The 15,398-nt window shown below is 40.6% G+C and overlaps 1 protein-coding gene across 4 annotated transcripts in view; it reads left to right on the top strand.

The window, feature by feature from the left end:
* FGF12 (fibroblast growth factor 12) overlaps nt 1-15,398 on the top strand; it is a 395,684-nt gene that overhangs the window by 372,232 nt on the left and 8,054 nt on the right. For all 4 annotated transcript variants that reach the window (XM_075268553.1, XM_075268554.1, XM_075268555.1 and 1 more), the window contains one exon: nt 6,855-7,053. In XM_075268553.1, the coding sequence (XP_075124654.1) occupies nt 6,855-7,053 (199 nt within the window). The remainder of the gene's footprint in view (nt 1-6,854; nt 7,054-15,398) is intronic.

Raw genomic sequence — 15,398 nt, 5'->3', positions numbered from 1 at the left:
CATAAATTATGTGTAATAATGAGAAATAGCACAGGGAAAAAAAAATATTGAACACTTTAAGAAAGAGAGAAAAAAAAAATACACTTTTTTAACATTTGGCATTTCCAAAATATAATTTTGTAAGAATTCCCATCTCCACATACTTGGAAAGTTCCGGCATCTTTTGAAGTGAGCAATAAATATTAGTTATTCTGGATTCACACTTGTGTTTTGAGTCTCTGTAGGAGACTCAACCACAGAATCCACCTAAGGGTGCATTCACACTAAGTATACGCTGAGCTGATTCTGAACATAAAACACGTTCAGAATCAGCGCTTACAAAGCAGATCCCATTCATTTCAATGGGAGCCGGCATACGTGCGCTCCCCATTAAAATGAATGGGCTGCTTTTTTCCCCTATTGGTTTCAATGTCATACGCGCGTAATACATTGAAAGCATAGGGAAAAAAGACTCCCATTGATTTTAATGGGGAGCGCACGTATATTGGCTCCCATTCAAATCAATGGGAGCTGCTTTTTACGCCCTCATTCTGAATGTGTTTTTACAATCAGAATGAGCGCAGCGTTACATCGTGTGAAGGGTCCGTAAAATTGGCGGAGTGAAAAGTCCTGATTTTTTATTTTTCTCGGGCAGACCCCATTGTAGTCTAAGGGGGCCACAGGTTTATGCGTGTAACCACTTTTTAAGCAGGCAGGATCTCTGTATTTTGGATCCCCATGCTGATCCTAACGACAGTAACTTGAACACTAGTGTAAACCTAGCGTAATCTGATCATAAAAGGAGAATTACACTGCTTAACTATCTGGTTTATAGTGTCACCAAGTAACGTGTGCTTTACTGTACTGCAGCTGTATTTTTCCCTTCTTGTTATGAAGGTGAAGGTGTCATTCTCAATGCAGCCTTTCATAAATCACTAAATGGTATATCTGTGTACTCTGCTCCTGTAGAGAGAAGAAGAACAGATCTTGCGCTCAAACTCCTCATGTATATCTCTGCCTTCTTTCCAGCTTGATGGTGACATTTCAGTACAACAAAATGAGAAAGGCATACAGCTTTTTCATGTCAAAGCTGTATTTATGTAGGAATATACTGAGGATTCTGCACAAGCAACAAGGCTTTTCTAGAATTCTGTGTTATTTGACTCTGTTTAGAATATGTTTACTACTATACACTATTTAGTTTTTTGACCCTAACCTGAGTTGTGTGTTTTTTGTTTGTTTGTTTGTTTTTAATTAGATCAGGTTTAGTTCACATTTGCATTGGAAGAATCCATTTGGAGACTCTATCGCAGAGACCGCCAAAAATCGCCGGATAAAGTGCTGCGAATCAAACTTTTTTTTTTAATCATTATAATCAATTGGATCCATGAGGCACTGTTGGTGTCCGCTGTTTTAGTGGTCAGTGTGTCTGTTGTTCTGGTCCTTCGACAGACCAGAACAACAGACACAACAATGCAGATGTGAACATAGCGTCAGTCACCCTATGATTGTTTTTGGTGGTCTTATCTGCTGTTAATACTGGAATAGCTACTTGAGTATCCAGTACTTTAAACAAGATAAAGAGAAGTGTTAGTCTATTTTTTAAAAAAAGAGATCTAACACCCTAGCTATCAGCTTTAAAGGGATTCTACCATTAAACTACTTTTTTTTTCTAATGAACATGTCGGAATAGCCTTAAGAAAGGCTATTCATCTCCTACCTTTAGACGTGGTCTCCGCTTCCCCGTTCTGTAGAAATACCGGTTTTAACCGGTATGCAAATGAGCTCTTCGCAGCAATGAGGGCGGGCCCCAGCGCTGAAAGGCCGATGAGCGCATCCCCATTGCTGCCCGAGAGATCTTTCCTGCGCCGCCTCCTTCTTCTGCAGCAACTCTGCCTCTTCTGGCTTCTCTTGCTCTTGTAGTTCTATAGAGGAGTATAGAGAGGCCACCCCAAAATGGCCAGTGGCCATTTTTGGGTAGCCGCTCTTGCAGTTCAATACAGGAGCTGGCCGGCGGCCATTTTGGGGGTGGCCTCTCTATGCTCCTCTATAGAACTACAAGAGCAAGAGAAGCCAGAAGAGGCGGAATTGCTGCAGAAGAAGGAGGCGGCGCAGGAAAGAGCTCTCGGGCAGCAATGGAGATGCGCTCATCGGCCTTTCAGCACTGGGGCCCACCCTCATTGCTGCGGAGAGCTCATTTGCATACCAGTTAAAACCGGTATTTCTACGGAACGGCGCGGCGGAGACCACGTCTAAAGGTAGGAGATGATTAACGTTCCGACGTGTTCATTAGAAAAAAAGGTAGCTTAATGGTAGAATTCCTTTAAAGGGGCTCTATCACTGTGAAAAGTTATTTTTATCTAATCACATGCTTGCATAGGCTTTAGAAAGGCTATTCCACACTTACCTTTTGTATGTAGATTGCTTCAGTGGTGTCTGAATAAGTCCGTTTTTATTCATATGCTAATGAGCCTCCAGCCAGCTCAGGAAGTTCCCAGCAGCCTCCTCTCTGCTATTATCTTCTATGTGTGTGAAGCAAACAGGAAGCTGAGTCATCATCAGCAGCAGCAGCAGTCTCCCATAGAAAACAGCAGAGAGAGGTGTGCACTAGTCTAATTAGCATATGAATATAAACGGACTTATTCAGAAACCACTGAGGCAATCTACATACTATAGGTAGGTGTGAAATAGACTTTCTAAGGGCTATGCAAAGGTGTGATTAGTTAAAAATGACTTTTCCTAGTGATAGAGCCCCTTTAATCTCCAACAGAAACCACACCTGCAAGGGAGTGTTTGTGATCACATACAATAATTTAAAGGGATTATCCATGTCCTAACAATTGATGTCCTATCCTATTCCTGCTACACTTCTGGATTTTGGCTGTATTAGGATCTATTCACACGGCAGAAAATGAAGAGGAATTCTCTTCATTTTCTGCCGTCTGCGTTTTCGCTGCCTTCTAGCCGCAACAGGATGCCAATGCAGTGCATCAGCATTCCGTTGCGGCATCCCACTCCTGATTAGGCCCAGATGAATGGGAGGAAGTCATCCGCAGCACAATCGAACAGGACGCTCCTTTTTTCCGCATCCTGCTGCGATCTGTACCTCATATTGAAAACAATGGGAGGCGGATTCCGGAAGGAATTTGCTCTGGGTTCGAGAGCGAAATCCAAGGCAAATTCCTCCATGTGAATAGACTCTTATACAGTCAGGCCCCAGGACTACATGCAGAAATATTAAAATATTTAGACAACGGCAAATTACCCCTCAGATGCCACGATCAATAACAATCACAGTTCTGAGGGGTTTCTATGGCAGCCAGGAGGCCATGACAGAAGCATTAAGCAATCCTAGATTCAAGTCACCCCACCTGCGTAATACATGTCCAACTGAATAAACTTTGATCTAATATCAGCAAATCCTGCATACAACATAGTCTTTCTAGGTATTTTTGTATAGCTCATAATGGGTCCGTTGTACATTATAGGCTGTGGGTCATTGAACAAAATGGGAATGCAAGTTTTATTTGACATACTGTATTCCAGGCTACTCTGTTAATATTACCTATGATATTGAGAATATAAGCATGAAATTATTGTGTACTGTATTTGTAAGTTCATTTGTGTAATCTATGTTCTGTAATTGAAATATTCCATTTATTTAAAGAAATTAAGAACTGCATTGTCTTATTGTGTGCTGGACAACATTGCCTGTATATAATATTCCATTACTGTTTACCATATATAATGCAGACAACAAATCAACTTATATTTTATATACACACACTATGGAAAGATTTATTTCCAGTCTTTTCTATTCATAGTACACAGCCATAGCATTATTGCATATCAGATTTATTGTCACTGTGATGCAGCATGTAACTGAGCACTGGGATATTTATGATAACCTTGCTGTCATATGAATGTTGTAGATTATATTGTAGAATAATGATAGACTCTAAGTAAGGAGCCTTTAGCTTCCAGAATGCTCTTAAGCTGGAAGTAATGTAGGCTAGAAGATTCATTTGTTTATGTCCTAGTTGTAGGCCTCAGAATGTGGTAAAACAATATAAGGATGCATTCACACTGAGTATACGCTCAGCTCATTCTGAACGTAAAACACGTTCAGAATGAGCGCGTACAAAGCAGATCTCATTCATTTCTATGGGAGCCGGTATACGTGCACTCCCCATAGAAATGAATAGGCTACTTTTTTACCTATTGCTTTCAATGTGATACGCGCGTGATATCCGCCTCACTGATTCTCTACGGTTCCCGTCTGATGCTGTCCGAATACTTGCTGGTGTCTACCTCTTTGTTTTCCACAACACATAGGAAATTCCGCTTAGCCAATTATTGGTTGGGTCAGCTATGGGTTATTTAGGGAGAAAAAAAAGTACTCCTTTAAACATTCTTTAGTAAATATACATGAAAGAGAACAAGCCAAGCCTATCATATAACTGTACAGATTTTTTTTTAAGCCTCAGCATTAGATTCATTAAATTATCTTGCATTACCTGGTTTAACAAATCATTTTAAGAGGAATGAAACTTTATAAGGGTAAGTTCACACTGAGTTTTTTGGTCAGGATTTTGAGGCCGTATCCGCCTCAAAATCCTGACCAAAAAGTTGGCTCCCATTGAAATCAATGGGAGCAGCTCAGGAAAAAAAAAAAAAATCAGAGCTGCTCATTCTTCAGGCCGAGTCTCCTCGCTTTCATTGGGCCTAATCCAGAGCGGAGTGTGCGACTGGATGTTGGTGCAGTACACCGGCTTTCAGTCATGGATACCCGGATTTTGGTCCGGAACCTGAGGCGGCCTCCACCTCAGGTTTCGGACCAAAAATCGCCCTGTGAACTTACCCTTACAAATGAAGCAACTTTGACAGCTGACCTCTGACTGTCCTGTGTCTATAGCTCCTTTTGCAGATTTATAGGCTTTCTTGGTAACAAACTACAAATCCTGTATGGTCTGATCAAGCAGTTGCATTGTTGAACTATTTGTTCCACACTTACTAACATACGTAGCAAGAAGTAGGAGAGAGATTTCCAGCCCTGCCTCTGCCCTCCTATGGATTAATATGTTACCTTGTTCCCCTGGTCCTGAGTAAAAAAAAATCATAGACAACTAAAGGGACAGCATTGCCGCATTGTGTGGCAATTCCATAAGAGAGTCGAGGCTCTTGTCTGCCAAAGACCATATTCACATGATTGTCATGTCTATGAAATATGGTCTGTGTGTGGGTCATATGTCCTGGCCTAACCACAACTGTGTGAACTGAATTCACTGCTTCCTGGTAAGCTATGCTTTGTGCAGTTGCCCGCATCTTAAAACTGCCAGTTAACAGTCTGACAAAGTTCAATTTGAAATCTTTACGTTTCTGAATAAGGCTCCAGTCCCACGGAATAACGCACCGTGCATTCAGACACATATACACGTGTCAGAGTGTGAGCGCTCAAAACAGATGCCATTCATTTCAATGTGTGCCGGCTCACGCGCACTACACATTGAAATTAATGAGAGGCTTTTTAACCCATTCGCGACTCTTAGCGGTGGATCCATGGGAACGGAGCCTAAGGGTACAAACATACAATTGGGATCTACACACAGAAAATCTACAGAGAAATACACCAACACTTTTGGTATAAATTGGCATGAAGTAGATTTTAAAATCCACAATATGGGTCATAGAATTTCTTTATTACTAATTATGGTGTAGATTTTCCTAATTGAAAGCTAAGTAGAAAATGTGCACATAATCCTGATCATGGCCATGTACCATTTAAAAAGCTTATGGTACATGCTCATGTAGTGGTAGCTGAATATGGTCAAAATCCTACCCATCTGCTACAGTCAATGACCTCATGATTATACAGTATGGGTTTTGGAAACACGCAGCTACCTCTAAGTGAGGGTGCACCTTTGTTGATCAGATTTAGGCTCACCATTGCCTACCCCTCAAAGTAATTGGTAGATTTATTCCATGTCCTCCTCCAGTAATCACAGTCCTCCATTACAACCCACCCCCATATAAAAAGAGGCTCACCATTCTGCCATTGCACCCCCCCCCCCCAGCACCCACTGTTCCTCCATTACTCACAGCCTGCAGCTCACAGTTCCTCCAATACAAACCCCCTCAAGGCTCACAGTTCATTTATTACAACCCTCTCCCCACAGTTCGCCGTTCATTTATCATACTGTAACTTTATTTTACCCCCTTATTGGGGTACTGGTCATTCCAGAGAGTTATTGCAGACAACCGCGGTAAATGCTGTAAACATCTTCTATGTCAAGCCCGGCCTCAGTACTGTCAGACTTCACATAGTAGACGTGTGTAGCATGTGCAAATCACTAGTCTATATCAAGTGTTTCTGCCATTTCATGCAAATTCTTGGTCTCCATCTGGAACTCGGCAGGTGATTTGCATATCCATGTAAAGATTAATATATATGCAATAAAGTATCAGAATACTGTCCCCATATAGTATTATTATTTTGGAGGTATTTTGACCTTATAAACTCCCTTTAATGGGACTAAAATACCAGTTTGTTTAGTGTTCACACTATCTGATGTTCATGTGTTGTTATACACATAACAAATACAATGGAACTTGTTGGTCATCGTTTTGCTTCTGTGGATTTTGTGCACTACTGTAAGATAAAAAAAAAAAAAAAAAAAAACTGTCATCAATTATACTTGCAAAAAAGCATTTCAATGGATATTGGTTCTCCGTTGAATAGAATTGACATATTTTTGTTTTTAGATCTGAATAAAAATAGTTTCTCAGTAACACAACGATCATCAAATATGTTTGCACACAGCATTCTGGTCATATGTATAATCTAATCTAATGTTACCTTTTCCTTTTACCTTTAGGATGTGTTTACTCCAGAATGCAAGTTTAAGGAGTCTGTGTTTGAGAATTACTACGTTATCTATTCTTCGACACTCTATCGGCAGCAGGAATCTGGCCGTCAGTGGTTCTTAGGACTCAGTAAAGAGGGACAAATCATGAAAGGGAATCGAGTGAAAAAGACCAAACCATCATCACATTTTGTACCAAAACCTATAGAAGGTAACAATCTATTATTTTTAAAGGGGTGCTTGATAACATGCTGGATCGCAGATATAGAGTATGTATTACTCTAAATGAGATCATAGATTCCTATAGACATAGACCAGGTGTGTGCGCAAGCACAACCCCCCTGTATTCACAATAGGTATGTATTTGTCTTTGTCTTTCACATTTAGTATGTATGTGAAACTATGGAACACCTTGAAGCTAAGGTGATGTCTAGATTCTATTATCAAGCACCTGGGACTTACATTGCTGTTCCTCTTATAGATCCTTTTCTATTGTCAGTATACATTTCTATAGAATGTCTTACTTGGCATATGGCTTTTTGGTCTATTGTGCGTTTTTGTGTGTCTATAGGAGGGTAATATGCTCATTACAAGCCATGGCACGGCAATGAGATTTATTGAGAGATTTACAGCTAGGAGAGCTTACTGAAAAGAGATTGCAAAGTTTTGAAGCTTTGTATCCTGGAGAATGTCATGTACTTCATCACAAACCTTAGCAGTATCTGGCCATCATTCCATTAAATGCATTCTGCTATTCAAGTCAGACAGATTGCTCTCCGAATTCTGTTCCTCCCGGTGCTGTCAAGTTATTGTATTTCCCTGGACAGCCATATTCAGGCACACAAGCTGCCAGACACAGTACCAACCTCTATAGTAGTAGTGTCAGAACGTGTCCAGCCGTGAGCGTTTTGTGCTCTCCGTGGTGAAATCGTTTTTTTTTTTAACTTTTTTTAACCGGACACAGAGTACTGCATGTCCGACTTTTTGTCCGGTTTAAAAAAAAAACAAAAAACTTTTGCCATGGCGAACACAAAACGCTCACCGGCGCTCTCAGCTGGACACTTTTCAAACCCATTCAAATGAATGGGTTTGAAAAATGACTGCAGGTTTCCGTCTCCTGTCCAGTTTTGGGCAGGAAATGGAAACCTGCATAACGGAGACCGGGCGCAGATGTGAACGAGTTTCTATTGTATAATACAATTAAAAATAATTATTTTATTTTGAAGTTGGTTCTCAAAATTGGCCCCAACTCTTACTCCACAGCCCTGTGAATAGCGCAATGGAGAGTTAGGAATTATTTCATGGGGAATATAAGTATATATAAGTATTTATTTATTCTAGAACAGACAGAAGTGATCAAAATCTTCAGACACTGTTGTATGAAGATACCAAGCAGCTCATCTCCCAATTATGCATGGCCTTTCTCAGCAGGCTGACTATATGTGTAGAGTCAAAAGCAAGGGAACAGCACCCAGATGACGCTTAACCACATCCGGACCACTTACTGGGTTTTTACGTCCAGAGAGTGGTTGTCTAAATCTGCAAGGACGTACTGGTATGGGCAAGCAGTTTTCAGCAGCTGCAAGAAATCGTGCTGAAATGGCGAGCCAGCTGTAACTACAGCTGGAGCACTCACAGAGAGGGCAAGGTAGGTTTAGTACCTCCCCTGCCTTCCCGATCGCTGTGTACACAGTGCTCAATAAGCGCTGTATACACAGCTATGGGCGCCACCGTAATGCAGCTCCTCTCTCACCCGTCAGTAATGTGATCCACTGGGATTAGAGCCTGTTAGAGCTGCTGACACTTATCAGCTCTATAGTAATGTGCAGGAGGCTGTATTCCTCCTGCAACTGTGGCTAAGGCTGAGTTCAGATGGGGTTTGTTGGTCAGGATTTTGAGGTGGAATCCGCCTCAAAATCCTGATCAAAAAAATGGGAAATGGGAGCAGGTCATTTCTTTTTTCCGCGAGCGATTTTTTTTCTGGCTCCCAGAAAAAAGAAGCGACATGCTCATTCTTCAGGCAGATGCCACAGCCGGACGTCCACCTGAAGACACCCTTTCCCGACTAGGCCCATTCATTTGGGCCTAATCCGGAGCGGATAGCCGCGACTGGATGCCGGTGCACTGCTGCGGCATCCATTTGTAGATACTCATATTTTTGGACCGGAATCTGAGACTGCCTCCGCGTCAAATTCTGTCCAAAATATCCCATCTGAACTCAGCCTTAATGTATCGGCCCCAGTAACAGGGAAAAATAAACCTCGCCCACAAAAATTGTGATCAGATGTCTGCAAATCAGCATGTCTATTATGACCTTATCGGGAGACAAAATAAAAAAATAAATAAATACAATTTAAAAAATAAAAATGCCAATAACACGCCCCCTTATTACAGGTTATAGTCTATTCCCGACGACAACATACAAAAAATTTCTGTAACAGAGAGGAGAAACTATTCTATAAAGGTTTTTTAGTAGCACATTGTGCTATTAAATTAAAAAAGAATGAAAAGTGAAAAACATACATGTTTTCCCTTCTCTTTTGTTTAAATTTCCCCAGATATAAAAAAAATTAAAACACATGCAAAATAAACGCATAAAAATAAATCCCTGTGTGTCACTGAAAAAAGACGCAGGAATTAGTTCAATAACGCAAATGAATAATAAAAATATTATAGCTCTCAAAGCGGAGCATGTAAAAAACCTGAAACTGTTTCTGGTCCTGAACCAGAAATTGGCCCGGTACTGAAGTGCTTAGGGTCCATTCCCACTGAGTTTTTTGGTGAGGAAAAATCTGCTTCAAGAATTAGGAAATGTTGTTTTTCCTCTAGCACAGTGTATGGACTTTGAAAAAAAACTCAGTTTTTCCACGCATGGATTTTCTGCCTCCCATTGACTGTGTTGTTTCTTGCAGGCAGAATCTGCCTGAAGGAAGCTTTTTTTTTTTTTTTCTGCTAGCGGAACCCATAGAACTCTATCCATGGATTCTGACATGGATTCAGCACCAAAATCCTCACCAAAAAGCTCTGTGAATGGACCCTTAGGGTAAGTTGACACAGAGTTTTTGGTCAGGATTTTGAGGCCGTATCCACCTCAAAATCCTGACCAAAAAGACGGCTCCCTTTGAAATCAATGAAGTCAGTTCTTTTTTTTCCGGTAGCCAAGATGCTGAATCTTTCAGGCAGATTCACCCGATGAAGGGTTTTGGGAAGTCAGTATGGACGCGGTGTTTCTGGAGGCTTGTGGACAGGGAGTACTGCATGATCTGCATTGGATTCACTGGATTGAAAATCACTGGAAGCGTCATTGGAGTGCTGTGCCCTTGCTTTTTATTGTCAGGAATGGTGGCTGGTTATATTGAAATAATCCTTGTGTTTACAGATCAAAGTTCATATTAAAACTGGAAAGAAGCGATATTAGGTGATATTAAAGGTTCTCAAGATACTGGGACTTTTGGAGATGTCACTTTGAGGTGCACATTTTACCTAAAAAAAAATAATAAGCATTATATTAAGGAATAGCATCTCCTGTATATATACTGAAGAGCACATCCAAAGGTGGAACAGTTTCTTAGTATGGCATGTGTAATAAGGCAATTTAATAGTTTGGTATAAAAGTAAGGAGACTGGATCTTTATGCAGGATGCTGTGATTGAGATGGGCCATGGGAGATTGAAGCAAAAGCTGCACATACGAGATAGGTTCCACTTGTTCATTGGCAGCCTTTTCCTCCTCACATTCCCGCAGGCACTTTAGTTAAATATGAGAGACTTCAGTCAGCAAATCAGCTCAGCATTCACTGCAATTTCCTTTTAGTGCTTCCCGGTATCAAACAGCATATAGGAAGGCAAATGCATTCATTGAATTTCCCGATACAACGGCGCGTTGCTTCCCCCCACCTCCCTGGCTGTTTTTATGGGAGAGGAAGATAGCTGGGAAACCCTGACTCCTTTGTTACAATGTAATTATTCATTTGGTGTGCAATCAATTCCCTTGTATAAAGCATTACACTTTCTCATGTCTGCCCTATCTTTCCAGTGCAGTGAGTCCTTATTAACTCTCCAGTGATGTATGGATGTGTAAGCCAGTCTGCTGGAGCCGTGCACAGCACGTGTGGTTGTATCTTTGTTTCTGTTTGGAGAGGGGATTTTGTTAATTTTTTTTAGCAATTAATAATAACACCCTAATTTGCCATGCATAAAGCATGCTTTATAGTACTTTACATTCATTAACTCATACAGTATTATAATTTTACCTTTGCTTATTATACACTATTTCTTTAAAGGAATTTTCAGAGATTTTTGTATTGGTGGTCTTTCTTTTGCAATTCTCTCCCATTATTCCTCTGTGCCATACTATTACTTTGCCCTGAGCGTATAGCTAACTATCAACTTCATCTCCTGCTCCAACACAGACTCCTTCATAAATGACTGACAACTCCGAAAGATACTCCAAAAGTCATGCATACCAAACATTGGTACCAATAAAAAGTACAGTTTGCCCCGCAAATAAACAGCCCTGATATTGTTGAGGGAGAACCCCCGCCAAAGTACGGGTCACTTACAGTGGTCAGTCACCTGCTCCAAATCAATCATGCATGTGCGCGCTGACTAGAATAAATTCTGACAAGTATATCAGGGTTAATCCCAGTCCATGCAATGAGCGTGATGCCTATTCACACAGAACTGAGGTTTATTGAGAAAAGCACAAATCTTATACAGGAATGCAAGAAAGATAAGATAACGGCAGGCTGTAAGCATATACGTCTTGTATCCGAATACACTGGCGATCAGTCATTGGCTCTTGAACTTTCAACATCTCCTCAAGTTTCGATTCCCAGGAAAATGATATTGTCTTTCTTGTAAACCACATGACGATCGTGTGCGTCAGCATCTGGGTGCGGTACTGGATACAGGCGCCATCTTAATGTGTAAACGTTGCACAAAGAAAAATATAATTTCTTAAGCAGTATAAAGCACGTATAAAAATAAGAATGGACATGGTCTACCTTCACAATATATCTCCATCAACAGTACAGTAAAAAAAGATATAAGCATCAGAGTCCCCTGTGGTCCCTGCAGCCGGTGTGATGAATCTCTTGTTGTCCCTATATATACAGTATTCTTACGTAACCAGGAACAGGATGAAGGGTTTGGTGAGAACACCTCAGGTGACTATGGCAGATAATATTCCTTGTAGTCTGCTTTTACAGCCAAATCATTTGATCAGTTTGTGAAAACCTGACATTAATATAATATAGCTTTCATGCCAACAGACTTGTCCAGCTCACTACCCTCTGATCTTAACGCCACATAAACACGTATTTATACCCGCGAGAGATAGGCGAGCTCCCACCATACTCTTCTGGCAGTCGCTTATCTTTCACCACAAGAACTAGGAAAAGCATAAACAGAAGCTAGAAATAAGATCAAATAGCAACTCAGAGGTAAAAAAATGCAGCCGGAAAATGAAGCATCTGAAATCCTGAGATGAGAAAACTCCTTTAACATCTTTCTAAAAGACTTCCAGGTCCTGCCATTTGTTCAGAAAGTGACATAATGACTCAATGTTCATAAAAGTGTCACATTATTGCAAAGGTCAATCTTTGCTTGCTGAAGTCAAGTCGCTATATACAAAGAGTCTTGGAGCACTTCGTATATCCACTGGTCAGTGCATTCATCTAAGGGGGCGTTCACACTACCGTCGGTGTCAAACATGTAGTGTCCGCTCCTAGTGTCCGCTCAAAATCTGTCACGGACACTAGGAGCGGACACTAGATGTGTCCGTGACACCTGTCATTCACTTTAATGGGCATCGGGTGCGTTCTTTTGCACTCCGTGCCCGTCCTTCTCTGTCCGCAAGAGAAGATGTCCGACTTCTCAAGCGGACAGAGGAACCCTGCATGCAGGGTTTTTCTGTCCGCTTGAGAAGTCGGACATCTTCTCTTGCGGACAGAGAAGGACGGGCACGGAGTGCAAAAGAACGCACCCGATGCCCATTCAAGTGAATGGCAGGTGTCACGGACACATCTAGTGTCCGCTCCTAGTGTCCGTGACAGATTTTGAGCGGACACTAGGAGCGGACACTACATGTCGGACACCGACGGTAGTGTGAACGCTCCCTAACTTGTTACCCCAGTGCACGTCATATCATTGTGTGGCTTTGAAAAGAAGTGAAAAGTAAGATTGTTAAAAAAATATTTTATTTTTGGGTGAAATCAGGACTATTTTTTATAAGTTTGAAGGCTCTTTTAGGGTGTTTGAGTCAGTCAGCACCATCCACTGTTTACTCCTTGGGTATATGAAAGCAAAGCAAATTTGTTTCAGAAATTTCTGAAACTCAAAATCAATGGGGCTGTTTTGGCATTGGGCTCATTTTCCTCAAGCCACATTCAGATAAGAGGAACAAATTTCTGCAACAAATTTTCCATGTGCAAATATATCCTGAATTGGGACAAAAGAAATTATTGAAGTACAGTGGTCCCTCAAGATGCAGTGGCCTCAGGTTACAATATCTTCACTTTGCAGTTCCCCAGACACTGTGGGTCAGAAGCACATGCGACTAGCTGGAAGATCGTCACTCTTCATGATCATTTACTGGGAAATCCCTTGTATTACTGCAGTGCAGATACCGCTTCTCCACAATACAAAATGTTACAACACATTCTGTTCATTCCCCGGTGCTAGTAACACATCAATAAAGCTTTTTAAAGAACCTTTGTATTGCATCCAAAATTATAAAAGAATTGCTATGCAACTTGCAAGATTTTGATAATTTGTCTGGTGCCAAATTTCTGTAAATTTATTACTGAAAATAAAAAAAAAAACTGCAACTAAGCACTTTAAAAATAAGTTGGCAGAACGTTGTTATTATGTTGGAGAAGAATTTTGTCCTGCCTGGTAAGATTGCTATTATGTACATATTTATTGTTATATTACCTAATGCAGGCTGTCCAATCACACTGCTCCAATATTTTTTTTTACCATCCTTTTCTGTTTTCCTGTATTTTTTATACTAGTTATTTCTATTAGCTGTAAAGCACTATGGAATTAATGGTGCTAATAAATAAACAATAATAATATCAGCAGTTATAGTTTTGCATGGTGGAGGCCACAAAAATAAAAAAAAATGAATCTGCTTTCCTGAGCACTGGACATATATAATAAGGTTGGAAAAAGACACAAGTCCATTCAAATTCAACCTATAAACCTATCATGTTGATCCAGAGGAAGGCAAATACCCCCATGAAGCTAACACCAATTACCCCCATGAGGCTAACACCAATTACCCCATTACAAACAAAAATTCCTTCCCACCTCAAAATATTGCAATTGGACTAAGTTCCTGGATCAACATCCTATACCGATAATCTCCCATAACTTATGATATTCTGATTTTCAAGAAAGGTATTTGGCTCCATCTTGAACTTGTACAAGTCATCGGCCATTGCCACAACCTGAGGCAGTGAGTTCCATAGTTTCACTGCTCTTACTGTAAAGAAACCCTGCGTATGACTATGGCAATATCTTTTTTCTATCTGAACATTGAGATTGCCCACTTGTCTTGGTGATAGGTTTCAGTATTAGGAGATCATTGCTGTCCATTCATATAGAGTATGTGGACATTGGCCGCCCACCTCTGCACCTGCTCTTGTTCAGCTGTGTGTTACTTATTGTTCACATTATTCTACATGTGGTCTGACCAGTGGTTTGTATACAAGCAAAACCATATCCTTGTTGTCATCATCTATTCCTCTCCACTCCTATATATTATTTTACCTTGACATTAATTGCCTGGCTTTGGTTGTCCACAAATATCGCTAAGTCTTTTTCAGTGGTAGTTTTACCCAGTGTTTTATTATTTAATACATATTAGTAACACTTCACAAAAATCTAGCTGGTATCAAGCGCCTGTTATCTTCGCACTTCTTGAAAGAGACAAATAGATGAGGACAGACACATCTATACTATAGCTTAGTTGTTACCTCAGATTAGGCTGTGATCACACTATGTGGACATGTACTTGGTGGAAAGTTCCCTATAGCCTTAGACTCCCTGTTGACCCCCGTGAAGGCCAAAGTAGTGTCATTTTGACTCCTATTGGGATGCTACGTGTTGGCATGCTTATTTACCTTCTAAGAATATCTGGCAGACTGCGCTCTTGTGCATGGGCTATTAAGTATTTTGTTGTTTTTTTTTTTCTTTGGGGGGGGGGGGGTGATTAGTGTTGCAACCAAAGACTGAAATATCTATAATGGGATCTGTCCAGCACCCTTGCTGTCCACTGTTAGCAGTCCACGTATCCGTTATTCTGGTCCTCTAATGGACCAGAACAACGGACACACAAGTACAAATGTAAACATAGCTTAAGTTAAATTGTAGTAAAAACTGTAACTATGGCTATAATTATAAAATACATTTGTCCTTCAGGCAGATTGTTTTTCTTGTCAGGCAGTGGAGATTGGTAAAGATGAGTTGCAGGAATGATTTCTGACTCTCAGAATATGGTTTTGCTTATCTTTTAATATCCAGCAAATCCATTCAGAAAGCATATAGTGTG

Source organism: Leptodactylus fuscus, chromosome 3 (genome assembly GCF_031893055.1).
Source record: "Leptodactylus fuscus isolate aLepFus1 chromosome 3, aLepFus1.hap2, whole genome shotgun sequence".
Classification (NCBI taxonomy): domain Eukaryota; kingdom Metazoa; phylum Chordata; class Amphibia; order Anura; family Leptodactylidae; genus Leptodactylus; species Leptodactylus fuscus.
This window is presented reverse-complemented; position numbering and strand designations above follow the sequence as displayed.